Raw genomic sequence first — 27,797 nt, 5'->3', positions numbered from 1 at the left:
TTGTTTCATTTTGTGGTGCGCGCTGTTGCCTTTGCAGCGAAAAGAGCTGAAACAATTAAATTAATCAATTACTAAATGAATCGTCAGCTATTTTGATCATCGATTTATCGGAGGGTTTGTTCACTATTAAAACAAGATCATCTGACCATTTTAGTTTCTTAAATGTGAATATTTTCTGGTTTCTTTGCTCCATAAAACAAAGAAATCATTAAAAACCTGAAGCTTCTGCTAAGTTTTAGATAGATGACATAGATCTTTGAATGTCATAAGACATAAGAATTCTGACACCTGACAGTTATACCAGCAGGGACTGTAATACATATAAAGTACTTTATTACAGAGCTGGTCCCCCTTTTTGCAGCTATAACAGCTTCAACTCTTCTTGGAAGACTTTCCTCAAGATTCTGAAGTGTTTCTATGTGAATTTGTGTCCATTCATTTTGTAGAGCATTGTGAGAAGGCCTGGCTCACAATCTCTGTTCCAGTTCATCCCAAAGGGGCTCAAACTGGTCAAACTATGTCTTTACAGTCCTTGTTTTGTGCAATAGAGAAGGTCCTTCTTTAAACTGTTGCCACAAAGTTGGAAGCATAGCATTGTCCATGCTGTCTGGGTATGCAGAAGTGTTAAGATTGTCCTTCTTTGGAGATAAAGAAAAAAAAAACCTAAAATCAAAACTTAACAGGTGTGGCCAAATGCTTTTATCTTGGCCAGGACACAAATGAGACTTCTTCCTGGTTAAATAAAGGTTAAATAAAATAAAAAATCATTTGTACTCCCAGCTACTAATACCAGGACACTTTAGTCCTGCACATATTTCACAATAAAGCTATGCTGAACATAGAAGAAGAATGGAAAAACTAAAGTGCTTTTACTTTGAAACATGAACAGGGACACGCTGTATTTGCGTCATATGCGACAGATAAAGACACTGAAAGTGTGAAAAAAGCTAATTTTCACTGTATAATTTTGCCAGCGAGTGGCAAAAACACTTATCTTACCTTATCATTGAAAAGTAATTTCTTGTGTTTTGCTCCAATGTGAAGCTTGACAGACATGGCAACAGTAACTAAGGAGAGCCAACAAAGCCGATTTCCTACCAAATCGAGTTGTTTCTACACACACACACACATTTTTCTGAATGATGATCTCGACTGCTTCCAGTGATTACACTAATGTATTCAAATGAGCTGTAGTAATGAATCACATTTGCTAGAGTCTTCCTGTATGTGCTGTGCATTTTAAGCAGCGACACACACACACACACACACACACACACGGCCTTCCAAATGTATTTGGACTGCAAAAAAACAAAAAAATAAATGAATGTCATCCTGTTTTGTGGCCATGAATGAAAAATGACAAGTTGAGTGAATATGAGCTCCGGCCTGTCAAAGCTGTTTTGGCACGCTTTAATGGCTCTGCTGTTATCAACTCAAACTGACTGTACGAACTTTGACCTCGACACATGAAATATCTGTGTGTGTGTTGTGTCCACGTGTGTGTGTAAAAGCATGCCTGTGCGCACTCTGGTCCCGGTGTTACATTGAGTCCAGTCGCGGCCATGTAGGTGCTCCCGATGGTTTTTATCTTCTCCACGCCGCTGAACTTGGGCTTGGACAGCAGCTGAGGACAGATGAGGAAACACAGTGTGTGTTAGAGCGGAAACAATTACATCGATTATTCATCGATTACTAAATTAATCGTCAACTATTTTGACGTTGTAGGGCAGTTGATTAGTTTGGTCAATAGATGGCGCTGGTACATTTTTTTGCCCCAATTGTAGCTATTTGTCCTTACAGGCCACCGTATTTGAAGATAGATGGCTGTGTGATGGCCATTTTGTTTTAATGTTTTTCCTGAAAGGTAAGCACACTGTGAACTGCTCTCTCTAATATAGTTGAATATGTTGATTATTACGGTTGTAAAGTTATTCTGTTTTAAAAATATGAATGGGCTGAAGAAGCTTGGAAATGTGTAGCTTTAGTTTATTCAATTTTTTTATGCTTATATCAGCTGCGAGTGTGGCTAGTTTTAAGTTGTACAGGTGTTAGTTTTCCGGTTTTGGTTGGAGTTGTTGTAGACATCAAATTCTGATGTTTGAATTTTTTTTTGAAGGAGTGAAACAGAGATCGTGAAAATAAATGGTGCGGTCAAAGCCAAGATCAATTGCTACCGTGTGTGCTACTGCTCGTCCCTCTGCATTACACCCGCTCAAAAAGACAATAAAACACAACGCAGAGTCTCAGGATGCAGAGAGGCGTCAGGAGCAATGAGCGGACTGGGTTACAAAATGATTAAAACAAGATTTCCAATTGTAACAGCTTCTTAAATGTGAATATTTTCTTCGTTTCTTTGCTCCTTTTTACAAAGAAATCATTAAAACTCAATCATTTTTGATATGTTGACAAAATCAGACATTCGATAAAATCGTAATTTCCAGATTTTTTTATGACATTTTATGCACCAAATGATCCCTCAATTAATCGTGAAAATAATCGATAGATTAATCGATTGTGACAGGGTTCCTACAGCTTCAAGCAAGTTCAATTTAAGACCTTTTAAGGCTTTTTAAATGCCACTTGGGAGTGAAATTTACAATAAACAAAAACAGCAAAGCTGCCGAAAACACATAAGTTAGGGACAACTTTGCCCAAATATTTATTTCAACATAAAGTTAGAATATCTAATTCCCGGTGTTGGTATCGTGGCGTCCTGGCTGAAAACTGTTTTATTGGTTCTGCTGTCCTAATCTGCGTGATGTAAGCCTACTTCCTGTGTGTCAACATTTTCAAGACTTTTGAAAGAGGGATTTAAGACACTTTAATACCAATTAAGGCCTTGTTTTTAAATGTATGGAACCCTGTATGAAGATAATGGTTAGTTGCAGCTCAACAGTGTGTAAAATAACACAAAGAGAAGTGGGAGATAACATCATCTGTCAATCAAATACAGGCTTGTTTTGCTTCTTCTTCTACTACTGTGCAAAATAACAACCGAGGTGGTTGTCTCTCCAAAAAGCAGTGGGAAATATTTATTTCCAAAGCCGGTTATATGATGATGATGAGGAGGAGGATTTTACCTCATCAAAGTCCGCTATGATCTCGTTGAGAAGACGGAGACACTCCAATCCTTCCTTATTGACATCAGACTCTGTGTAGAACTCTTTGAAGTCGGGGATGGAGGCGAACATCACACACACGGACTCGTACGACTGATGATAAAGATCCTGATAACAAGCGAAAAGGAGAAAATAATGTGTGGATGTGTTGATCCAGCAGCAGGGGAGGAAAATTAGAGATGAATGGTCTCATTCACTCTCCACCACAGAGAGAAAAATCAGCAGCACACTTAACGATGACACAATGCCCCTCAAAATAAAATAGAATAAAAAAAACTTTAATCAAGTCCACAGGGACACTGGGAAAGGTAAAGACATCTATCACAGAGAAGACAGAAGTGAGACAAAGAGAAAATGTACAGCACCAGAGCACATTAAGAGGAAATATGAGTATGTTTGTGCAAAGAGACGCCATCAATTACGGCATGTATGTAGGGACAGCACACAGCTGCAAGAGAGAGAGACAAATCCAGCACAAAACTAATATGTTTATTAAGCAATAATGGAGAATGAAATGATGAAGGCAAACTTTAACAGCAGAGAAATGCTGATGAAAGACTTGAATTAACACCACACGGAAGGTTAATATAATATAATATGCAAAATACTGGCATTTCATCATGTTTAATGGCCATGCCACCCCCCCCAGTATGTTTTGGCCTTTATTTAGAGAATGAAGATTTGTTTGGGGGAAAAATGTAGATATACAGAGTCCAGACCCCTAAATGATACACAGCAGCTCAGGATGCCACAGTGAGTACTGAACTGTGGATGAGAATAACAAAATAAAACATTCGTCAAAGCGACAGCTTCTCTTCCCATCGGTCTATGATCATTAGGAATGTATAGTATTATGTAACGCGTTTCAGGAGTGGGAATATGTATTTGGTTCTCCATTCAAAGTCTGTGGTGAATAATGTTTTGAATAAATGTTTTTAAATGAAGGGACGGCACATCACTAATAGCTCAGCACAGACTGGAGACTTGTGGGGAAGAGATGTGAGGAAAAGACACTAAATGAAGGGAAAGAAACTCAAAAATCATCTCTTCTCTTGTGAGAGAATACTACAGACACTATCACTTACAAACATCTATATATCCACTTAAAAATCACAGACATAATATAAAAATGTTCCCAAAAGTCATCACCTTTTCCTTTTTCTGATATCAAAGTCATCCAGTAACAGTCCATAATTGAGCATATTCTTATTTTAATGGCACTCTTTTTGAAGTGGTAGCCCATAGTTAATCTACTGACATACAATTAAACCGAGGTGTTAACTAATTCGATTTTTTGATGAATATCAACATAAAAAAGGTTAATCACTTCAAAAAAAGATCTTTTCCGAGCGATTCTATTTACCTCGTTTTTCCAGTTGCGTCCCAGGAAGTGTTCGGCGACGTGCGCGGGCAGCACGTTCTCCAGCAGCACCCGGTTGAGGTTCTCCATGGTTTCGATCTCCTCGCACTCCCTCTTGAACTTGTCCCTCCACAGGAAGTCCAACCTACAGTAATATTCATTCTGTTACAGGAGGACACAGAGTAAAGAGACACCTGTGTCATTCACACCGAGCACTCAGCTCCAAAGCTACAGGCCACAAAAACATCTTCATCAGCGCATTTCATCTTTAAGCCAAACAAAAAAATACCCTGAGTCCCTGATGTGAAACTTTTTCAGATGGAGCCAAATGGATATTTTATCGGATTGATTGGTAAAGCTAACGGACTGAAAATAAAAAGCACGCTTGGTATTCATATGAAATTAATGTGCCTATAAAAACGACGACTGAAGCTGTTTTCTTGACGCTCCGCGCTATCGTTGCTCAAGGAGACAGTAAGCAGACAGTGTGTCACTGTTTTGCATAAAGTATAGCCACCGCTCCTTTTGTTATGTTTTTGGTTCTTCACGCTTCGGGGAGTTTTAAACAGATCCAAGTATGTCAGCAACTCTCATCTATTGGGGTCAAACCATCCCAGGAGTGTGTGTTTGTCTATGAGACGGCAGAGAGAGAGAGAGAGAGAGAGAGAGAGGGGGTGGGTGTCCCTGAACACGCCATCATTACGCTCATATATCTCAGAGAGCTCCAGGCTACCTGTGGGCTGACCTACACTGTATGTGCACGGATGTGTATTCCACTGTATGTGGGAGCATTTTCAGTCTCCGGTGACATTTATTTCACGTGTGTGGGCAGCAGTCTGGATGATGTATGTGTGCATTAGATATTTTTCCTCCGGGAATAAAGAACGCCACCAATTTAGAGGGATCTACCAACTAATGTGCATACAGAGATCTTGTGCTGTAGCCTGAGGCGGCTCAAAGAATCATCAACCAGCTCCTATCTTTGGGAAGGATATTAGTCTGAGCGACATCTGTGTGTGTATATGCGCACACATACGTGAAAATTAAGTTTGAGCACTTGGTTGACTTACGAATACAGGAACTCCAGGAATCGCCAAACTAGGCCAGAAGAAACTGAGCTCATTCCAAATGCCGTTTAAAAAAACCCGAACTAACAAGCTTGTGAATGAGCTTTGCTCCGTCGCGCAGCTGTTCTTCTGGGATGAATTACTGATGCTTCCCCCTCCCTCTGACTAACTGGCTCAGGAAGGACTCATTACGGCTGACGATAAACATTTTGTAGGACAAATTTATTAAATGCAGTCTAAAAGCGTGTAAAAATGGATTCTGTTAGCCTTTGCACCCCCACGTCCCCGGCCCTGATTTACACACAGATGTGTCAAGAGTAACACCAGCGCGACCCTTTAATTATTTTCATGACAATGATGAAGCATAATGCACTGAATTATAACCAAACAGCATCCGGTGAGATAAACGCAGCTACCCTTGAATGACACAGCCTGGATTTTAGCTATGACAGTAAAAAATAAAGATTGTGTTTCCATAAAAATGCTTCCCACCCTCCTGGTGACAGTGACCCAGAATGAGATGAACACATGGAGAGCAAAAGTGTGTCTCCATTTCTCTCTCTTTTGCCACAGTTTTGAGTCCGGAGACTCTGGGGGGAAGTCTTTCTGTCCACAGAACATCTGTTGTGGTGTCACAGATGACGGCCGGCACCCTAGTGTATGCCACATCTCTGCCAGCTGACTGTGGGTCACATATGTGACAAACACTAAGAGTGCCAGACTCTGGCTCAACCAACTTTTTTTTTGATCTTCCAACATGTTGAGCCAAATCTTTGAAGGAGCCTTCACTTGCTTCCAAACTTTATTTCAGAGCGAGGTGGAGATCATTGTCAAGCAGAGATTCTCCATAAAACAAGAGCAGTGAGTGACCTGTAGTGACCCAAATAAATGTCTTACCTAAAGGCCACAATACATAGGCTGTTATAAGTATATATCATTATTACATAGTGGCGTCTGGTTACGTTGTTATGGCCATTTAAGAAGACGACTGACCTGCCGGGCCAACACCAGCAGGGTGATAAAGAAGATGAAGAGAGACACAGAGCCCATTGTCTTTAGATCCTTCAGGATTCCTGGTCTGTTGAGGCAGAGATAGAGACAGAGAGAGAGAGAGGGAGAGAGGGAGAGAGGGAGAGAGAGAGAGACAGAGAGAGAGAGAGAGAGACAGAGAGAGAGTGAGGGATTTGGTCAAATGTTAGACAAAAGATGACAACAGCTTTAAAGAGGTACGCCTGTGTACTATATCTTCAGTAAATGTTGCGAATTATCTCACGGTTAAACATCCTTTTCCAAATGGAAACTGAAGTCTGCTGCACCAAACTCCACAGAGGAAAAACAGCATGTTTAGCTTGTGAGGACAGAGGAGCTGCTCATCTACTGTTGCCTTGTTTGGGAGGTTTTGTTCTAGGTAAAAAATCTGAACAAATAATTTCAAACACCGAAGTCACAAAACAACACATCTGAACTAAGGTTCGCTTTCACACCTAATAGTCTCTGCTAGACTCGGTACAACTGGGGACTCGGTTCAATTGGGGGTTGCAACATGTCTAAGTGTGCTTTCACACTTTCGCACTTTAGTGAACCCTTTAAATAATGTATTCCCTGTATTCCCCACATATACGCTGCACACGAGTATGTTTTAGTTGTGTTTACCGACAGTGCCCTGCGTTGTAGTCCGCTTCCTGCATTTAATTCACTTAAAGCGAACCAAGACCTATGTTTTAGGCGGACCAGAGTTCGCTTCCTTGGTGCGGATCAGAGTTCGGTTGCGCGTTCACACCTCCCCAAATGAACGGGACCAAACATACTAGGATTCGATTTAGTAAGACTGGTGTGAATGCACCTTTACTCATGGAGGCAGCAATTAATCCATAACTCTTTAGTGGCATGATGTCAAATATCAGATTTTCTCTATGGACTTTGGTGCAACTTCACTGGTCAGAAAAGGCAGAGTAACGGCAAGATAAAATGGCAAACATTACTCTTAAGATATTAGTAGACTCAAGCAGGAATGGATGGTTGCAGCAATTACTATGTGCTTTAAAAACCCACACTATCACTATAAACATGGGGCTACAGACACAAAAACTCTTAATCTTAACACACTTCCTTCCTTGGATGTAAAAAGGGAGAAAAAAATCACTGAATTTGTTATTCATAATTCCACAGTAGCATATTTTACCCAATGTCAACACTTCATTCTGCTCGCCCAATCAAATAATCATTTTCGCAGTTACAGAGTGTCCCCCATCTTCTAAGATTGCAGACGTCTTTGTCAGGATTCAGGAGTCTCACAACCATCACACCCCGCTAATAGTGAGAATAAGAAAGACAACGATGATAGTGGGACCTGTCTCTCCTGGTGCTCTGAAAACTCTCAGCTCTAAAGGGATTTGCTTCAGTTGTCAGTCACCTGTGAGAGATGAATTTATAGCTCCATCAACACACACAAAGCGCCGGCATCTCGCTCCTGCCACTTGTAATCGTACTCTTAAGGGTTCCACTTGATCGACACTCGTGTGGGAGAGACTGCTACCTCAGCAGTAGTCCTTTCCTGAACACGAGAGGTCCGCTCTCATTAGTCTTTCTAACAGGCTCCGCTCTACTGACGCGAGGAAGCCGCGGGTCAGAGGGTGCAAAAGCTTTCAAACGGAGGCTGTCTCAAACTGTTTCATTAACGCTTGGAGAAAGAGGCAGAGATAGTGTAAGAAACTCTCTCTCTCTCTGTGTTCACTTGTATTTGTTACCTCTTTAGGATCTCTTCAGGGATAAACACTGACCTTGTCAGGACCGGTAGTCCTCATGGAGATCAAATCCTGGTTTAGTTAAGGTTAAGATTTCAATTCTGGTTAGGTTAAGGTTAAGTTTATGTTGGGGATAATGCTTTGTTGGGTCGTCAATAGAAGTCAATGCAGTGTCCTTAAAAGACAACTGTGTATGTACAGAGTGTGCATGCACAGTGTGCAGGTTTACCTGTCCAGTTCATTTGTGGGATACAGCGCTTCGCTAAATCCGTCCAGCAGAGAGGCATGTGTCTGAAGGATGATGATGTTGTAGATCACCACGGCAACCAGCATCACCACCATCTTCAGCTCGTAGTTGATCCTCAGGAACACGGAGCACGACACCAGCCCAAGAATACAGCAGTAGATGAAGTACTGAGGCAACACATAAATAAAATGAATACATGAATAAACAGACAATCATAATATGCTGAATTTGAAATCATGAGAGAGAGAGAGTTAGTAAAGTAAATGGTCACACAGACATCTAAAGTGTTCACTGGTCACACAGCCATCTAAAGAGCTGGATTGCTGCACTCTTAGTAACCTCACTTTCCATTTTAACCAAAAGAAAAACCACAGTGTAAAGATGTAAGAACAGATTTATTAAAACACTGATGAAAAACAAAGTCTTTAGAACATTGCCAACATTGCTGCTCGAGTTTATTTTTACACAGCACTGTTGGGTTCAAAACATAATATGATGTCCCCGATTAATTGTTTACATAGTAACAATATTCTCTATATAATGTGCTGGTTCAGAAAAAGCCTTGAGCTTTAAGAATTCCCTCTACATCTGAAAAAATCTGGCACCACTGATGACTAAAATAAAAAGCTTGTTTTTCATTTTTTCCCATTGTGATATTAGATCTAAAAACAGCTGCACACTTTGACATTCACTTGTCAAACCTAATAAAACTAATGCGTCATTGTCTGTGACAGAGCTGAGTACACAAACATGTTTACACCAACACCAGTGTGTAAGAATCAGTAACAAACGCTCACTCCTCCCTAGTGCAATATACATATATAATATCCCATGTTCAATCTTTGTTTATACTGTAAATATCAAGCCCACACTGTACATATTCTGGAAACTGTCTATAATGTACACTCTATTTTTAACTCCTTATAGTCTTAGTGTTAATATCTTTATATACAGTATTGTACTTTCCTGGAAATGCACGTTTATTATTTATTATCTTAATCTTTACTGTCTTTGCTGCTGTGACTATGTAAATTTCCCCATTGTGGGACTAATAAAAGAGTAACTTATCTTATCTTAAGCACATTAGGAAACTACGGTGGCCTTCAGATACCAGAAAGGTTGTTGTTCTCCTTCTTTGACATCTTCCAACCCAGAAATCCATGATCCATTTCAAAAATATATTGTCTAACAAATCTTCAAAGCTCATATAAAGAAGAAATAAACAAAAATTGCTGCTTTTTATTTATATATATTTTTTTACAGAATGTGCTTAGTGAAACATGAATAATATTTTTGGATCTTAATCTCATTTTAGGGTTTTCTAATTCAGTGTTTTTTGTCCAGTACAAGAACCTAAATCGGCTAAATACTGGTTCTTTGTTTGCATAGTAAGCTCAAGACATAAACCACACACTATGTGTTATGTCAACTAAGCCATTTTGATTTAAAGGCAATTATACACTTATACAAACATACTTGCGGCTAGTATTTCCAATATGTGCAATAAAAATATGTAACATATTCATACTTTAACATGTGTAAGTGCCTTAGCCTGCACAGTTGATCTTTCAGAGCTGTACTTACTGGCAGGTAAAATTTGTTTCCTCCCGTGTTTTCCTCCAGGTAATCCAGCAGGCTGTCATTACTTAGATTCACGGGTGGAGTAATGATTCGGACCTCGGGTGGAACAGTTGTCAGAGTGTCCTCCACAGCTCCTCCAGGATCCTCCACGAAGAACTAATGAAAAAAAAAACAGAATTGGAAGTTTATTGTTTTACAACTTCGGATTTGTTTGGGAGATAACAGTGTGTGTGTGTGTGTGTGTGTGTGCGAGCACAGGAATCAAAGACAGACAGACAGAGAGAGAGAAAGACGGTTTATGACATGCACCAAGGTCCTCCAGGCAGGAAGTGAACCGTGGACTTTGTGGTATCTGCCTCAACCACAGTGCAACTGGACCTCCCTGGGGGACTGTAGGTTATTTCCATCACTGAAATGTCACACAGCCACAGTCCAGTTATAATTTATCTGCAACACACAGATTTACCCAGAAGACAGATTATATGTGGTATCTATTATAGCACGTGCTTGGATTACCATGCTGATTGATGGTTGTTACACAATAACTAACATGCATGAGATGATTGTCTTAGTCTAGGAAACACGGATATATGATTATATTTATTATAATATTTTTGCTTTTTACTATTTTATGAAATGTATCACATCTTCATTTTAAGGCGTATTATGTAATTGACCCTCAGTAAACGGCTGGAAAATAAATTCAGAAAATGTATTTGGTGGTTCTGACCCACTCTCTGGCAATGACTGAGTATTCTGTGTGTGTGTGTGTGTGTGTGTGTGTGCGTGTGTGTTACAGAACTGCTGTGCTGGGGATCTCCTTTGGTCTGACATTCCTGTTGCTGGCCTCCCTGGTGATCATAAGACTTAACTGTTTCACCATTTACAATAAATGCAATACTCAACCTTAAAGTATATGAATCATACATTTAATGCCGTATTATTAAACAAGTAAATGCATTATTAATGCTCGTAGTAATTGGTTAGATCGAGTAAGCATGAGCTCTGTTTCATGTCTCTAGCTCCTCCAAAAACGCTGCTGAGCATCTTTTAACTGGAGCACTTGAGAGGCAACACATAACTCCATATTTTAAGGTAAATTGGACACTCTAAATTGACCATAGGAGTGAGTGTGAGAGTGAATGGTTGTTTGTCTCTATCTGTGTGTGTGGCCCTGCGATGGACTGGCAAACTGTCCAGGGTGTACCACGCCGATCGCCCAATGTAGCTGAGATTGGCACAGCACCCCCCGCGACCCTCTGGTGGAGGATAAAGCGGTAGATGATGACTGACTGATCCTTAAATGGTCTTGCCCCGCCTTACCTCTCTGAGCTGCTTAATCCCTACACTCCTACTCAAAATGTAGACAGAAGCTCAGAGGCGACAGAGCTTTTTCTGCTTCTTCCACGGCATGTTAGACACGCCCCTTCACTGTCCACTCTTAAAACCCATTTTTACTCTTTGGCTTTCGACTTTTTTTTACAGTTTTATAGTATGACTTATATTGTATTTGTTTTGTTTTTATACTACAGTATTTTACTGCATTATTGTATGATTTATTGTTTGTTCTTAGGTCTATTACGTCTCACGGTATTTTATTTGTTTTAGTTATCACTGATACAGTACAGCACTTTGTTTCAGCTGTTGTTTATTTTGAAAGTGCTTTATAAATAAAGTTGGATTGGGTTGGACTGGATGTCAAGACTTTAGAGTAAATTCAAAGCTTGAACTCGTCTGGCAATCTGTTTTTAAATTTATTACAATACAGTTTTTTATTTTACATTGTGGAGATTAAAGTTTGACTTGACGGTTTAGCGTTTGTTTTTACAGGCAGCATGTGTAGTTATGAATTGCAGCAGAGTTAGCTTCAGCAACGGTATTCAAAATACATGTAGAGTGGTTTTTACATTATACGAGGTAAAAGTTAATTAAATCCAGTGTTTTCATTAGTGGGTGCATTATTTGGACCTGGAGCCTGAGGTTTGTTTTAATCACTGCGAAGCTTCATGAACCACATGATGTTGGCAGATACAGCTGATACCCCACCCACCACAGATTGACCAAAGACAGGTTTTCTGACTTGTTTCAGTACGTCTCCTGTAGTGGGCGCTCTAGTCCTACCAACACTGCACTGCCACTTTCCACCTTCTCACCATGTTGAAGACCGCCATCACCAGTATCAGAGCAGTGGTCGTCAGGGTGAGGACCAAACGCAGCCACGGGTTGTTGGTGACAATGATGCGAGAGGAAGTGGGGAACCATGTGAGAGAGCAGCTGGACCCCTTCCTTCCCTGCTGAGAATGCAAAGAGAGAGAGGAATTTGTCAGAGGAGTAAGACAGACAGACCAAAAGAGTAAAATACCACAATGTAGTCATCCTAATAGACCAGACAGCTTCATCCTTTAGGGACTTTGTGGACACTGGCTCAAATGATCCCTTTTAAAAAAAGTCATATTTCTTGTATATAAGCACAAGCTTTGGGGCAGTTCATTATTCCATCTCAGCAAATTAAACTAAAACAGGAACCAGGTGCTATTGTATCAAACTGAATTAAGTATCTTGACAATTCCTATTGCACTGTATTATCCTGTCTTGGAGACTGTGTTCCATTTCCAGCTTATTTTCAGGGACACCGTGTTCACACTGCTATGAGCTCTCGCAGGGACTCCACAGTTGCAACGAGACCTTGGTTTTGAGACACGAGAATAGAGCTGCGAAACAGAGTGAGGACTCCTGGGGGGAGAAATGCAGATATTCTCATGAGTTCATTGTTTAAAAAGTGCCAGAGTTTTTTGAGTTATTTGTTTTTGCCCCTGCTGAAGCTCATGCGACTCGACCAAGAGAAGTGTCTGATCACAATTACGGCGTGGCATGCTTTCAGAGAAGTCTTTTGACTCTGAATGGATAGCACTAAAGCGGATGTAACGCACAGGTTCTCAATTAATCAGTAGTGTGCTTCATCACCACTCACCACAGTGGTTCTTTTATCAAGAACATATTGAGTGTTAAATTGATGCTTGGTACACACTGATCAAACATAATCTCTCTCTCTTGCTTTTTGTGTGTATGCAGCTGATATCTGGGTCAGAACAGACCCAAGGTTATTTATAAACTGCCAATTATTTACAAGTGACCCATTTTGTGGGTGATAATACTCTCTTGAGTAAGGAAGAGAAATTGTTTATTGACTGTCCGTGAAACACTTGAAAAAAAGAAGCTGTAGTGGCGTGGAAAACAACACTCATGCCTCCTCCACTTGTTCTGGATAAAGAAAAACAACAGCAGCAGTCAGATGGGACTGGCTATTGTCGTCGCTATTGTTGGGGACCACAAAAGGTAGATTAGATTCTGTAATACCTTTACATATAATGGCTGCGGTTAACGCTGCAGTGTTGTTACCATAATGGATACAATAATAACACCCAATACAAAGACTTCCTTCACCAGTAAAGAAGCGAGACAACACTGAAGTCTATTTTTTTTTTAAAACAGGACGTCCTCTCCAGGATCATATTTTTTGGTAAATTCATCATTGAGTGACAGGTGAAGCAGAGGACGGTGAAGAAGAGAGCGCGCGCAGGCAGGCAGGCAGGCAGGGTGGAGAAGAGTGTCAGGAGTGATGTGTGACAGAAGGACGGCAGCAAAAGTGAAAGCGAAGGTCTGAAAGACGATAGTGAGACCTGCTACAATGTAAGTTGTGCTCCCATGTATCTACGGCAGCCTGAAAGGACAAACCAGCCCGAGTGTGTGTGTGTGTGTGTGTGTCTTTGAAGTGTAAGGGGTCGTACGACCTGCAGTCTCATCATTAGATGTCACTAATTTCTTTACGAGAGGCGCGATAATCCTATTTCACTCTACACGATTCCGAGTCGGAGGATCTGCTTTGCAAGTTGCGGCCAATCACCCGTTCATCGGCTTGTAATTGGCAGTGGTTGTGATTGAACTGATGAAAGACACGGCCCACAGAGACTCGCTGACACGACGGGATGCACCACCGATCCAGCCAAACTTAGTATCAGCGTGCAGGAAATTTTAATCAAATCTGAGTCACAGAGACCGGGACGAGTCGATGTCAGCTGAATCCCAAACAGGTTCAGTGAGAGAAGACAACGTCATTTAGAGAAATACAACATCTAAGAACATGACAAATATCACAGACAGCACTGCAGAAAGTTCAGCTGTTGACCTGTACTCGTCTCAAGTTTTCATAATGAGTCACGGCAACCCTAACCCTAAATAAAGATCACGTAGTGTGAACTATTATGGATTTAGCTCCTTTTGAAAAGTATTCCTACCACAAACACAGTTGTCCTTGTTTTTTCTACAGCCCCTGCCGCTCCTGACTTGCAACCTCTACAATTCCCTCTTGCTGCTCTGCCATTCTCTAGTTTCCCAGCCTTGACCTACTCTCTCTCTCTCATTTCCCTCCTGGAAATCCCTCCTGGACCTGACCTGACCCCCACGTCACTAAACTCTCCAGCTTCCACCCATCCAACTCTCCAACGGATTCTTGGCTCGCTATTTATTGTGTTTGCCTCTGGCTTTACCGGTTTACCATCACTTTTTATTTCACACACAAATAAAGACTAAAGAAAGTGTAAAAAGAAAATACAGTTTAAAGGCATATATGAAAGAATATACAGTTTACTATACACAGTTAAATATCAATTACTGTCCATCTATCTCATCAGGAGATGCATGTTGTATTCCTTACACCCCAGTATCTTACTTTCCATATTCTGCCTCAAGCACAGATTTCATGAGGATGATTCATGCACACCACTGTGTGTGTGTGTGTGTGTGTGTTTGTGTACAGGTATTACTCATGTTGTGGGGACTTAAATCTGTTTACACAGTCATGTTTGTCTTCCTTATGGGCACAAAAAGCAAGCCCCCACTACGTAAACTGCTACAATACTACAAGGTGAAGACATGTTTTGTGGTAAGGATTAGGCCACTAGTAAATATGGTTAAGGTTAGTGTACTTCTCCAGGAAATTAAGTCAATGCAACGTCCTCTGAAGCCATGGAAACCGTGTGTGTGTGTGTGTGTGTGTGTGTGTGTGAATGTTTACTGATAAATCCAGACAAACCCACCAGAATGTGACCAGCAAAACAAAGCAGCAGGATCAAAGCCAGCAACAGGAATGTCAGACCAAAGGAGATCCCCAGCACAGCAGTTCTGTAACACACACACACACACACACAGAATACTCAGTCATTATACATTATACACCAAATACATTTTCTGAATTTATTTTCCAGCCGTTTACTGAGGATATATTACATAATACGCCTTAAAATGAAGATGTGATACATTTCATAAAATAGTAATAAGCAAAAATATAATAATAAATATAATCATATATCCGTGTTTCTAAGCAGGAACATCTGATTCAACGCTCCCTGCTACAGCAGCGATGACGTCCCATCTGAATGTGCGGCGCGACGCTGCGACAGAGACAGCAAACAAAGATAACGAGAGTGAGATAGGTGAATCAGAAAAATCAATGGCCCTCTCAGATGCTGAATCAAACCACTGGCTCCCATACGCTGTAAATTAGCGTGGAGACTTCTTTTTCGTCTTCTCTCCCCCTTGCAATTAAAAAGACGCCACACCTGATCTATAATGACTCGCAGATATGGTGCCCTTTCATCTCGCGCGGCTTCTTAGCATTCTGCCGCTCGCTACCTTGCTTCTTTTCATTTCAGCACCGTCTTGATGATGAGACAGCTGGTGTCAAATGGCTTTTTCACATCAACTCGCTGCCACAGCTGGAATTCGCTGATGCTACAGGGAGGAGGAGTGAGATCCAGTTAAACTTACTTGGGCAAGACGAGGACTTGGACGATGAATATACAGCAGAATATGAGGCAGGCGCAGGTGACATAGTACTTGAAGGCTGGTAATGTTGTGGATCTGTACTGTTGAGAGGAAATAAGGCAAAAAAAGTTGGGACATTTATGATAAAGATACAACATTATAAAGCTGTGCAACAAGGTAGCAATGGTTATTTTCTTCTTGGGCAAAATGTGCTCATTAAAATGACAAAAAAAAAAATCAAGATATTTACTTTAGAAAATATTTAAATTTAAGAAACTTAAATAAAAATAAAAATCTACTGAATTATCAATTATCAAAATATTTGGAAATTAATTTTAGTTGGCAGGTATAAAATTGTACATTATATAAAGTGTTGATTAATACATTACATTACATTACATGTCATTTAGCAGACGCTTTTATCTAAAGCGACTTACAGTAAGTGCATTTAAACATTTGGGTACAAATAAGAGCTAGAAGTAAGAAAGAGCTTCAAGTAAGCCAAACTATGAAGTGCTAGTCATAAGTGCTATGTAATAAAATACATAGTATGTCTTATATCACTGCAAAAAACCTATAATAACAGAATATATTATTTACTTATTAAGGCTGAAGATACTTAAGATAATTTGACTTGTTTGAAGGTATTTTTTTTGTAAGTCATTTTCCCTTAATAGTGGTTATATTTTCTTGTGTTTTTAGAGGCATTATTTGCAGTGATCCTGCAGGTTGTACTGGCCCTTATAATGACATCACTGCTTCACTGTTCCCCATGCATTTTAACTGACTGCTTCTCCCAGTGAACAACATGTATGTGTATGCATTTCCTCCTCCTACCTCCTTCTCCAGTGCTTTGTTGTGAAAGAATAATGAAATCCTCTGGATATCCTCAGACTTCAGCCACTGTCTGGAGACACAAGAACAACACACACACACACACACACACATACTGAGATGTTACAAAAGAGCACAGGGGTTGTTGCTCTGTAAAGCGGTTCTATAAATATCTGTGGCACTGCGCTGAAAACAAAAGCAAATGCAAAATATCTGAATATGTGCATTACATTTTGTGATTTTCCAGAAAAGAAACAGATGGTAATGTGTTGTTGTTTCCCCTCCTGGGCACACTAAATATTCTGCACATCATATTCATTGTAGAAAATGTACTGTTAAGATTAAGCAGGCCATAAAATAAAACAAGACAATCTGTAAAACAAATTTTACGGAACTATGTATGGGTTTTGTTTCACATGCACTTAAGTCTGTGACGAAGTTTGACCTGAAAGCACACTCTGGACCACAATGGAACTCATGTTGTGATTTGATTTGATGGGAAGCTTCTCTAACTGACTCTGCACCGACTCTTACTTCTGTGAGTTGATGCCGTCAATGGTGCGAATCATTCGCTCATTCAGCTCCTCCTCGAACCTCCTCCTCTGAGATTTGGACCTGCGGTCGAAGGCAAAGAAGAGGACTCGTTCAGACATGAAGAACAAAGGGACGAGACAGATCGTTATCACACCGGCAACCTTTGACTCACCTCTCTCGCCGCTGGAAGTGATACTGCCCCATTGGAACGTCCTGAAACAGCAAACGCACCATGACGATGCCTGCATCTGTGTGTGTGTGTGTTTAGTGAAACAAAGGCCGCTGCATTGTACTCACCGCGGTGTTGATCTTGCCATTGTCCGTGGTCATGCTGTCTCGATGGTGGAGGTTGGCAAAGGGTTTGGCGGCTCCCCAGGACTCCAGGTATCGGGTCATCCTGACGGACGCTCTCATCTTTGTGCCGTACAGGGACGGACGAGAGCACACGCCCAGCATCGGACTGTGCCTCTCGGTCTAAGTAAAACAACAGGAAAACAGACAGAAACTCAGTAACTCCATGTACAGTATGTGACTACACATTCTGTCACTTCAAACTTGGGGAGGAGGATCCAAACCCAAACCTTAAAAAACCTAATGGAGTGCAAAATATAAATCGACGTAGTAACCTTGTGATCCAGTGGAAGGGGCTGTGAGTGCAGCTTACTTATTAACATTAGATACATTCTGAATGCCCTCCTGGCCCATCAGAAAAATAAGACAGTAAAGTTATGTTGTTCTGAAAACTGGGTATAATCTTTTGGGAAAATGGAGGACACAAGCAAGCAAAAACCTCCTGAGCAGACAATCTCAGCAACAAAGCATCTGCAAAGCGGCGCGTTTAAGTACTTTGTTTCCTAAACCATAGATACCATAGAGCACAGGTGTCAAACTGGCGGTCTGCATGCCATGTGGCCCCCAATCAATTACATGCTGCCCATCACATAATGAAAACATGGCCCGCGACCTCCTCAGAATGTAATGTTAAAAATAACTAGTACCGCGCGCGGTTCTGAACGGGTTCGAGCCGACCCACGCGGGTCGCCGTGTGCCACGGCTCCCCGCGTGCCTCGCGCTCTCACCCGTTCATTCACCGCGCGCGGTACTAGTTATTTTCAGTACTAGTTATTTTCAGTACTAATTATTTTCAGTACTAGTTATTTTCAGCGGCGTCCCTGCGCATGTCGTTCCAAATTTCGAGGGGGATCGGGCAACGTATGACAAAGTTATAGGGCACTTCCTGTTTAAAATGGCAGACTTCCTGTTCGGTCAAGTGCGTGTACGTAAACGTGTTCAGGGAACTTCCCTTGTCTTACATATCAAGTTTTGTGCAGATCGGATAATCTTAGAGTTTACTTCCTGTTTCGGGCATTCCACTTCCTGTTGGGAGGTCATCTCTTGCAGACATGCTCAGGACAGGTCCCTGGTGTCACATAAAAGGTTTCGTGCAAATCGGACAACGTACGGCAAAGTTAGAAGGCACTTCCTGTTTAAAATCGCCAACTTCCTGTTCGTCTCCGTAAACGTGTTCAGGGAAGTTCCCTTGTCTTACATATCAAGTTTTGTTCAGATCAGACAATGTAAGACTTTACTTCCTGTTTCGGGAGTTCCACTTCCTGTAGGGAGGTGACCTTTTACGGACATGCTCAGGACAGGTCCCTGGTGTCACATATAAGGTTTTGTGCAGATCGGACAACGTACGGCAAAGTTAGAGGGCACTTCCTGTTTAAAATGGCCGACTTCCTGTTCGGTCAACGGCGTCTCCGTAAACATGTTCAGGGAAGGTCCCGTAACTCACATATCTAGTTTCGTGTCAATCGGACAATGTAAGACTTTACTTCCTGTTTCGGGCGTTCCACTTCCTGTAGGGAGGTGACCTTTTAAGGACATGTTGAGGAAGGGTCTGGGGTCCCACATACTAAGTTTCAAGTGGATACAACAATCCCTGTTGGAGCAGCATCAAAAACTATAAATGTAATTCTGTCTGCTGTCACCAGGTGGCGCTGTATTTAAAATTGAATATTTTCATATAGACGTGTTCAGGGCCGGACTATCATCAATCCCAGCAAGTTTGGTTCAGATTGGACCAGGATTGGCAAAGTTGTAACAGTTTGTTTTTTTAGAATTTTCTACCACCATCAGGAGGCGCTGTTTTCAAAATGTACCGTTTCAGCAACATAGTCGTCTTCAGGAACTAACCATCATCAACTAGAGCAAGTTTGGTTGGGATCAGACCTTCCATCGCGAAGTTATAAGAGTTTCATTGTCTGTTGTGAAAAATTATTATTATCTCCAATTTTGGCGCCCCCTATCTCGTACGCCATACAATATTTTAAAAAGCTTTTGATAACTTTTGATTCTCAACTCGTCCACATTGATCTCACCAAGTTTGAAGGTGATCGCACAAAAGCTCTAGGAGGAGATAATTGAAATACAAGCTGTCATATTGTCTGCTGTCACCAGGGGGCGCTGTTTTCGAAATTTAATATTTTCATATAGACGTCTTTAGGGCCGGACTATCATCAATCCTAGCAAGTTTGGTTCAGATCGGACCAGGATTCGCGAAGTTGTAGCAGTTTGATTTTTTGTCCCAAAAATCCGACTTTGCGTCGTTGCCACGGCAACACCGTTAAACGATTTGTCGTCATATTGATCACGCATCATCTACCATGTGTTTTGACTGTTGTCACCAATTTTGAGTGCGGTACGATTATCTGTGTAAAAGTTATTCCCGAAATCGTAAAAAAACTTTTTTTGTGTGTATTTTCTTTCACCACAAGGAGGCGCTGTTTTCAAACTTCACCGTTTTTTCATAGACGTCTTCAGCCATGGCCCATCATCAATCATAGCAAGTTTGGTTCGGATCGGACCTTCCATCGCAAAGTTATAAGAGTTTTGTTTTTCTGATGCGAAACATCAGAATCATCACGAACTTTGCCGCCCCCTATCTCGTGCGCCGTGCGACATTTGAAAAAACTTTTGATACCGTGAGCTCCTCAACTGGTCCACAGGGACCTCACCAAGTTTGAAGGTGATCGCACGAAAACTCTAGGAGGAGATAGTTCAAATACCATTGCTGCGAATTCGCCAAAATCGCCAAAAAATCGCCAATCAACCCAAGATGGCGGATTTCCTGTTGGGTTTGGATCATGGTCATAATGTAATTTTTTCTTCATCCCGACCTTCTACACATGTGTACCGAATTTCGTGCATGTGCGATATTTGTGTTGGTCATGGTGAATTTGGACAGGTGGCGCCGCACTTATTGGCCCCTCCCACATTCAATTTTTAACGCACATTACCCGAACCTTTTTCAGACTTAAATTTACACCACGATTGATGCGGTCACAAAAATCTGTGAGTTTTGGGGTATGGGAAAGGCTTCAAAAAGGCGATTTACTTTAAGGAATAATAAGAATAATAATAATAATAATAATAATAATCCTTCCAGTTTCAATAGGGTTCTTGCAACCTTGTTGCTCGAACCCTAACTATATTGGCCAGCAATATTTCACAATTGTTAAATGTATTACATTCAGCAGCAAATTCTATACATAAGCTTATTTAGTGTTTTAATTACAGCTGGCCATCATTTCACGTTTATTTGTGTATGTTTTTCATATTAATAGATTTATTTGGCGTCATAAACATGTTTTTGTCGTGCATCATTCCATATCAAAACAAAGACTTTTATTTTGAAATTTGTGAAATATCATATCATATTGCCCACTTGCTACCCAACAGTTGTTTTTCCCACTTTTTTTTCTCCAGCCTGCCCCCGCTTGACCAGACTAGATGCTCACTGGACCCCAGTTCATTTGAGTTTGACACCTCTGCCATAAAAACCAAAGTACTAAACCATAGATGGCTTGTTACCTTGCCATTTATGGTTTAATACTTTGAGTTCTAAAGCACAGATGGCAAGGTAAGAAGGTAATTTTCACAGCCTCAAGGGAATATCCGAATATTTTCACAATATCTGATAACCCTAACGCCCCTATGTATGTAAGTATAGTGTAGTTTGTTTAGTATATTAACATATATATAATTACTTCTCTGTATTTAACCCATCCTATACAGCAGTGTTTCTTAATCCTGGTTCTGGGGACCCACTGACATGCATGTTTTAGATGTTTCCCTACTCCATCACACCCAGGGAAACATTTAAAACATGCAGGACAGTGGCTCCAGGACTGAGAAACCCTGCTATACAGGATGAGTTGGGGAGCTTCCCTAACCACTAGGCCACCACTCCAATTCAGATGTTAACATATGAAAAAACACTGGCTTATCCATTTCATGAGAAACAAAATCAATGGTCTTGGTCCACATATCAATAAAAGCAGAGAATCCAGGTGATTTATCATTACAACTATGTTGAGCCTTTGTAAATGGGAAAAAAAATTCACAGTATCTGTAATGCCCACACTGATCCAACAACTGCGACCACATAAGCCGGACTTTAACATCTCACACTCTGTGGGTGTGCGGTAAAAAAAAAAAAAAAGAAAGGACTCTGCGCTTTGGGAACAGTGATCAAATGACAGCTCTTGACTTCCGTGACCGGCCTGCCATTGTTTGGAGCTACCTGAAACACTTTCAGCCAACACTGATAAAGCGCTCCATTTATATCCACATCTATGCCGAGTGGCTTCTCTCTGAAAAACAGCACTCCACTTTACCGCTCAAACAAACATTGCTCCACTTAAAGTCACGACACGATGAAAACAGAAGTTTTTTCCCCTCCTTTTTCAACATTTTTTTGTCAAAAAAAGAAGTGGATACTTCTCTGTAGTAGTAGAAAGCCTCATACCTTTGATAAAGATACGTACTGACAGAACCTGACAAAAAAAGCCTGTAAGAACTGAAATAAACACTGTCCAAAATGGTTGTGTTTGTTTCCTCGGGGTTGCAATGACAGTGACAGTCAATGACAGTGACAGTGGAGACGACACCTTCTGTAATCCATGCTCCTGTAATCTGACCTTGATCCACTCAAGGCTTCTTGTAACTGTCACATAACACCCACGCACCCCCTCCCCCCCCCCCCCAAATATCTGATCAAGCCATTTCCATTGCAAAGACTTCCTATAAGGTGATAATGTTGTGCTATAAGCAACTGCACTTAAAAATACCCAGAGGCTCAGGTTAGAGCTAAAACTGCTGTTTAATTACTGCAGAACTGTGGGAAGTAAATTAGGTCTCTCTCTCCTTCCTCAAGTGTTGCTGCTCTGCATCAATAAATAGGAAACAAAAACAACCCAAAAAAGAAGGTTAATTGAAAATTATGCAAACATGCACATTAGCAAACTCCCATGATATGCACTCCCGAAAAAACACAGTGTCTGCAAAAAATAAAAAGTATAAACAACCAGTAAGAAGTGGGTGTGATCCACTATTTTGCTCGCCCTCTTTTAAGTTGAACAACATTCTCCATTATTGATTAAAACTTTAATTTATATTATGGTTTGGGTTGTAGCCAACCCTGATTGGAACCATATCTCCTCTGGGGGAAAGAGATAGAGATAATATGCAGCTTATATGACAGTTGAAATAAGGGCGTGGAGATGTGTCATTTATTCATTTGTTCAGAACTTTCTGTTTTATTTTTAATTTCTGTCACGTCTCGTTTTATCACCTGTGCCAGTGAGGAGCATTTTTAATCTTTGTTCTGATGTTAAAGCATTAACTTTACTCTGCACTAAAGCCCCTTTTCCACCTCGCCTCGCCTCGCCTCGCCTCGGCACGGCGCAACATGGCTTAGGTTGGTTTTCCACTACAAAAATAGGACCTACTCAACGTGGGCAGAGTCATCACTGCACGGCTGCATGAAACTGCAACATGAAACCAAACAAGTAACTAGTGACTTGTAGAGCAGGTGTTTTCAGTTTAACTGAATCGTTAGAATCAGTTAATTAAAACGATGTGTTCAGTTCTTCCTTCGTGACCGGAGCACAGACTTCGTCTGATACATTTCCCTGGTAATTTTTGGAGATTAGCCCACGTTTTTAGGATTGTTAAGTCTTTTTAACTGATCTACAGTTCGGCATTGTTCGGCTTGACTCTTGTGTCAGACATCTCTTCCTGTGACGGCACTCCGGCAGTCTGACAGCGTCATGCCTCAGCTCGCTTGGAACCTCGCCAGAGCAGGTACTAAAAAAAGTACCTGGTATCTGGTACTACGCTAGTGGAAACGCAACTTAACTGTGCTGTGCCTTGTTGGTGGAAAGACGCCATATGAGAACTGTGCGAGTGTGTGAATAAATTATCGCTGAAGCTCTTTGACAAGAACTAAAAGGGGACACTAAGAGAAATTATAGCATTTCTAAGATTCATCTGAAAGAACCAAGGCCTTAATTCCTCTATAAAAAAGAAAAAGCTACTTTTGCACTGAGAAAATGCAGAGACTGTAAAGAAAGTAGACAGAGAACACAGGAAGCCTGAAGCAAGAACATGGGAGGTCTTGCTGCATATATTTCAGGTGGGTGGATGGAGGGATTAGGAAGGTAGAAGAAGGACTGATGATGAGCACATTATTTCTTGCCAAAAAAAAACCCCACCACATTGAGCACAGTGAGTAAATGCCAGCAATTTCTATAGAGATTTAAAGTGATGTTCTGAGCATGAGGTTCATAGCAGAGGCAGATCCTCAACCAGCCATTTTAATCCTTGTTGGACAATCAGAGCTTCACAATGTCTCAAGAAGACTAATTCTTAACATGTTGTCTTTGCTACAATGTTTTATTATTATGTTCCTCTGCTTGACCTTGTCAAAAATGTTGAGCTACCCACTTTTTTGGTGTTTTTTATAAAAAGCCTGACTAGCAAGTGTTGTTGGAACAGTGGTGTTGTCCATGGTGCTGAAATCAACTCTCATAGTTCTGCAAAGAAAGATGTTGATAATTAACCATTAGTCAACCCTGGTCCCAACACTAGAGGATGACTGGCCAGATTTCGGTCCCCGGTATCTGGCCCCTCCGACAATCGTGGGTGCCTCCTGATTTTAGGATGATTTGAACAGATTATCTGGCCAAGTTATCCTGTAGTGTGAGGGACTAACAGACTCGATATTGGTTAGTTTATTTATTAATTTTGTTTGCATTTCTCTGCACAAAACAGCCATTAAAAACTGTAGCTGTCCCCACTTTCTATGTAGTTTTTGGCCATTTGACTTTTCATTTATATTATGTTGTATACCTTTTATGCTACTATGCCTTTGACTAAAAAAGCCCTTTGGTCAACCTTGGTTGTTTTTTTAAATGTGCTCCAGAAATAAAGTTGACCTGACTAGACTGACACCGCCGACACTCCGCCTCCATGTCTCCGTTTATATTCTGAAGTTATATTCTGTGAGATCCCAAATCCCTAGAATCTCCTCCCTGAAATTGTTTGATTAAACGCCAAGTGTGTGATCCTGCGTCTTCACTGGATCAATCTAATCTGTGCTTTCCTAGGATTAAAACATTGGAAATCGGTCAGAAAGTATATTGTGTCTGTGCCCTCCCATGTTTTTTAAAATCCTCTAGTGTGGGGCAGGCTTAAGTTAACTGCTGTTAAGAATAACCCTAACCATAAACCTATAACGGACAACACCTTAAAACTGAACTAAAATCAACAACAACTCATTTCTATAACTCACTGCATCCAAAACACACAAAAACTCAAAATATGAACCTCTGCTGCAACGTGGCAATTACATGCATCCCCTGGGAATAAATTGAATTTTGATAGCAGCAGCAGCATCATCATCATCATCATCATCAAGCCAGAATCTGCTAAATGAAGGTAACTGTGATGTAAACACATGAATCAGAAGCATTTGCAGAAGCTGTTAACCTCGCTTTAATTCTAATAAATGACACTTGATTAAGAAGCAGTCATGTCATTTTAACAATAGAGCATTACTGACATATTTTGTACAATACACACTTAATTGTTTCTCTTTTCAAACCAGTTCTCCAGAGTCGCAGTGGCATAGTAATAAACCCTGTTGTCTATTATTGGAGGGAGCTTCAGAGCCTGCAGACTTTTAGCTTAAAGAAAAGAGGTGGGGGTGGGGCTTCACACTTCAGGATCATACAGGTTTAACTATATGAACTTCACATGTACAGTACAACAGTTCAGTGCTAAAAAACCTAAAAGCAACCAAACAATCCAAATGAACCACAAAGCAACAATGCTCTCTGACTGTGACTAAAAATGTAAGAGAAGTGAAGTGAGAGGGGTGAGTGGGTTTCTGACCTTTGGGTTAATGACCAGGTAGGTGACCACTCCATTTTCTTTGAGGTAGGAGTCCCGGCTCTGTCCGTCCCCGGGCTCCACCTTGTACGAGCCTTTCAGATGCTCCAACGTCACAGAAGAAATGTGGACCCTCCTGTTTTAAGACAGGAAGTGAACAGGGTTAAGGGCTTGTGTCTTTATTACCGACATCCCAGATTCACATCTACTCTGACCTGCAACCATCTTTGTTTGTTACCCTGTAAATGGATGGATGGATTATGTTTTTTCAGCTGCTGTAGTTATTTATTTATTTATTTTCAAATTCCCCTTGGCAGGCATGAGAGGACAAAACAGTGTTGGCAGTCCAGTGAGACAATGTGGTGGCAATGGGAGAGTTTATTTTGAGTGTGGCTTAGACAAAGGTACCAGCCAGTTTCCTACATCTCGGTGCTGGGAAGGCAGACGTAATGACCAAATGACACACATCCAGCTAATTAACCAAATACAAAAGACCTGGCTGAAATACTAAATACTAAATACTTGGGTGCATAAAAAAAAACGCATGTCAACACACACTTGATCCGCTCTAAAGGTAATTTCGAAGTCTCATAACAAAGACACCTACAGTACATTGGCAAGTGCACACAACACTAAAAATACTCTCAGCCTTATTACATACACAGACAATCTCCTCACGTACTTTCTTGTTATTTGGTACATGAGAAGATCTGGTTCCTCTGCAGAACAGCGCTTTTTTGATCTCACTACCCTTGGCACCCTTACAGCAGTAATCTGCCACCAGGCTTTCGGGGGGGGCAAAAGATGGCACTTTGATTGGTTTATTGCATATTTACAAAAACAACACCCAGGATTTATCAGGAGAACAATTGCAACATCTTTTGAAGCTCATAGACCTGCTGCAGTGGCTTTTTTGTTAAAGATCCACAACAGGGAACTATGGTTGCCTTTGCATACCAAAAAGGGTGTCGTTCTTCTTCTTTTGTGGAATAAAGTTCACTTGGTTTACATAGAAATGTTTATAAACTGCAAAAATACACCTATACAAGTATACCTATGGGTATTATATTAAACTTCTGCCAATGAACCTTCCTAAAATTTGAGAAATTCCCTATACACTCCATGCATTTGTATTTGTATGTACTGTATATAACCATATTTTCTCACCCTGGCACTCCTCCCGCTTCCATATGATTGGCCAACGTCACGTCATGTGACCACACGTCGTACTGCCACTTCCGGAGGCCGATCACGCCACAGAGGACGTTCCCCGAATGGACGCCGACGCGCATGTTGATGTCGACTCCAGTGGCATCTCTGACCTTTCTGTGAAGACACACGTAAAACGTTGTCGTAGCAGCTCTTTCAACAATTAAGTTGTGTTTGAAACAATATTATGTGTGGACAAAAAGTCAAAGATTACCAAAGAAAAGGAGAACAAGGACAAGGACTAATATTTGAAATTAATTTCCACGGTTTAATGTACACTAGGTCTAATTTCAGTGTTCCTTCCTCAAACAATAAAACAGTTAGAATGTACGACACATTGGGTCAGGTCGGTCCCTCGTGGCGGTAGCGGGTCTGATCAACCCTCCACCTGACCTTGAAATTTCGGTGTGTAATTTCCAATGTATAATGACAATAAAGACGATTTCCATTTCCTTCCCTTCCCTTTACATTTTAAGCTCTGTAGATTTATTTATTTTCATTGTATTGATGTTAATTATATATTTTATATACAACAATTCAGTTGTATGGGACCATGAAGCAGTCCTTACATTGTATGAGTAATACAGTGTTTCTGTTCCTGATAAAAACGTCTCTTTTTTAGCATTTTTAATTGTGGAATATCTGGGAAATCGTCTTCATCTTCTATATTCATATGACTTGACTTGTACCTCGCTTGATTTAAAGCAGGGACTCGACTTGTAGAGCTGAAACAATTACTCAATTAATCGATTGTTAATCGATTACTAAATTAATCATCAACAATTTTGACATTTTACATTTTATGGCCCAAACAATTACTCGATTAATCGATTTTGAAAATAATCGTTAGTTGCAGCTCTACTCGCTTGATTCTTGCACTGACTTTGGACTTTTTTGAGACTTGACGGTTAAGACTTGAGACTTAAAGGCAACGGCGCCAACCACTAACTGTGTGGCCCACAAATTACATTTTGTATTAAAGCCATTTAATAAACACATTGCTTTTTGTCTACATAAGATGTGTGACTTCTGATTTTCAGTAGA

At 40.8% G+C, this 27,797-nt stretch overlaps 1 protein-coding gene across 5 annotated transcripts in view; it reads right to left on the bottom strand.

Annotated features, from left to right (window-relative positions):
* Nucleotides 1-27,797, bottom strand: part of adcy2b (adenylate cyclase 2b (brain)) — a 59,634-nt gene that overhangs the window by 3,743 nt on the left and 28,094 nt on the right. For 2 of the 5 annotated variants that reach the window (XM_058619836.1, XM_058619838.1), the window contains 15 exons: nt 26,712-26,870; nt 25,548-25,680; nt 17,607-17,783; nt 17,482-17,522; nt 17,310-17,390; nt 16,779-16,848; nt 15,945-16,042; nt 15,215-15,299; nt 12,272-12,412; nt 10,122-10,274; nt 8,520-8,704; nt 6,540-6,624; nt 4,483-4,641; nt 3,081-3,227; nt 1,517-1,624 (listed from right to left, as the gene is read on the bottom strand). In XM_058619836.1, coding sequence (XP_058475819.1) covers nt 1,517-1,624; nt 3,081-3,227; nt 4,483-4,641; nt 6,540-6,624; nt 8,520-8,704; nt 10,122-10,274; nt 12,272-12,412; nt 15,215-15,299; nt 15,945-16,042; nt 16,779-16,848; nt 17,310-17,390; nt 17,482-17,522; nt 17,607-17,783; nt 25,548-25,680; nt 26,712-26,870 — 1,822 coding nt within the window. Of the gene's footprint in view, nt 1-1,516; nt 1,625-3,080; nt 3,228-4,482; nt 4,642-6,539; nt 6,625-8,519; nt 8,705-10,121; nt 10,275-12,271; nt 12,413-15,214; nt 15,300-15,944; nt 16,043-16,778; nt 16,849-17,309; nt 17,391-17,481; nt 17,523-17,606; nt 17,784-25,547; nt 25,681-26,711; nt 26,871-27,797 lie in introns of those variants that run through there. The other 3 variants (XR_009234083.1, XM_058619837.1, XR_009234084.1) reach the window with 3 other exon arrangements.

The sequence above is a fragment of the Solea solea genome, chromosome 20 (assembly GCF_958295425.1).
Source record: "Solea solea chromosome 20, fSolSol10.1, whole genome shotgun sequence".
In the NCBI taxonomy this organism is placed as follows: domain Eukaryota; kingdom Metazoa; phylum Chordata; class Actinopteri; order Pleuronectiformes; family Soleidae; genus Solea; species Solea solea.
The sequence above is the reverse complement of the archived record's forward strand: the minus strand, read 5'-3'. Positions and strand labels throughout refer to the sequence as shown.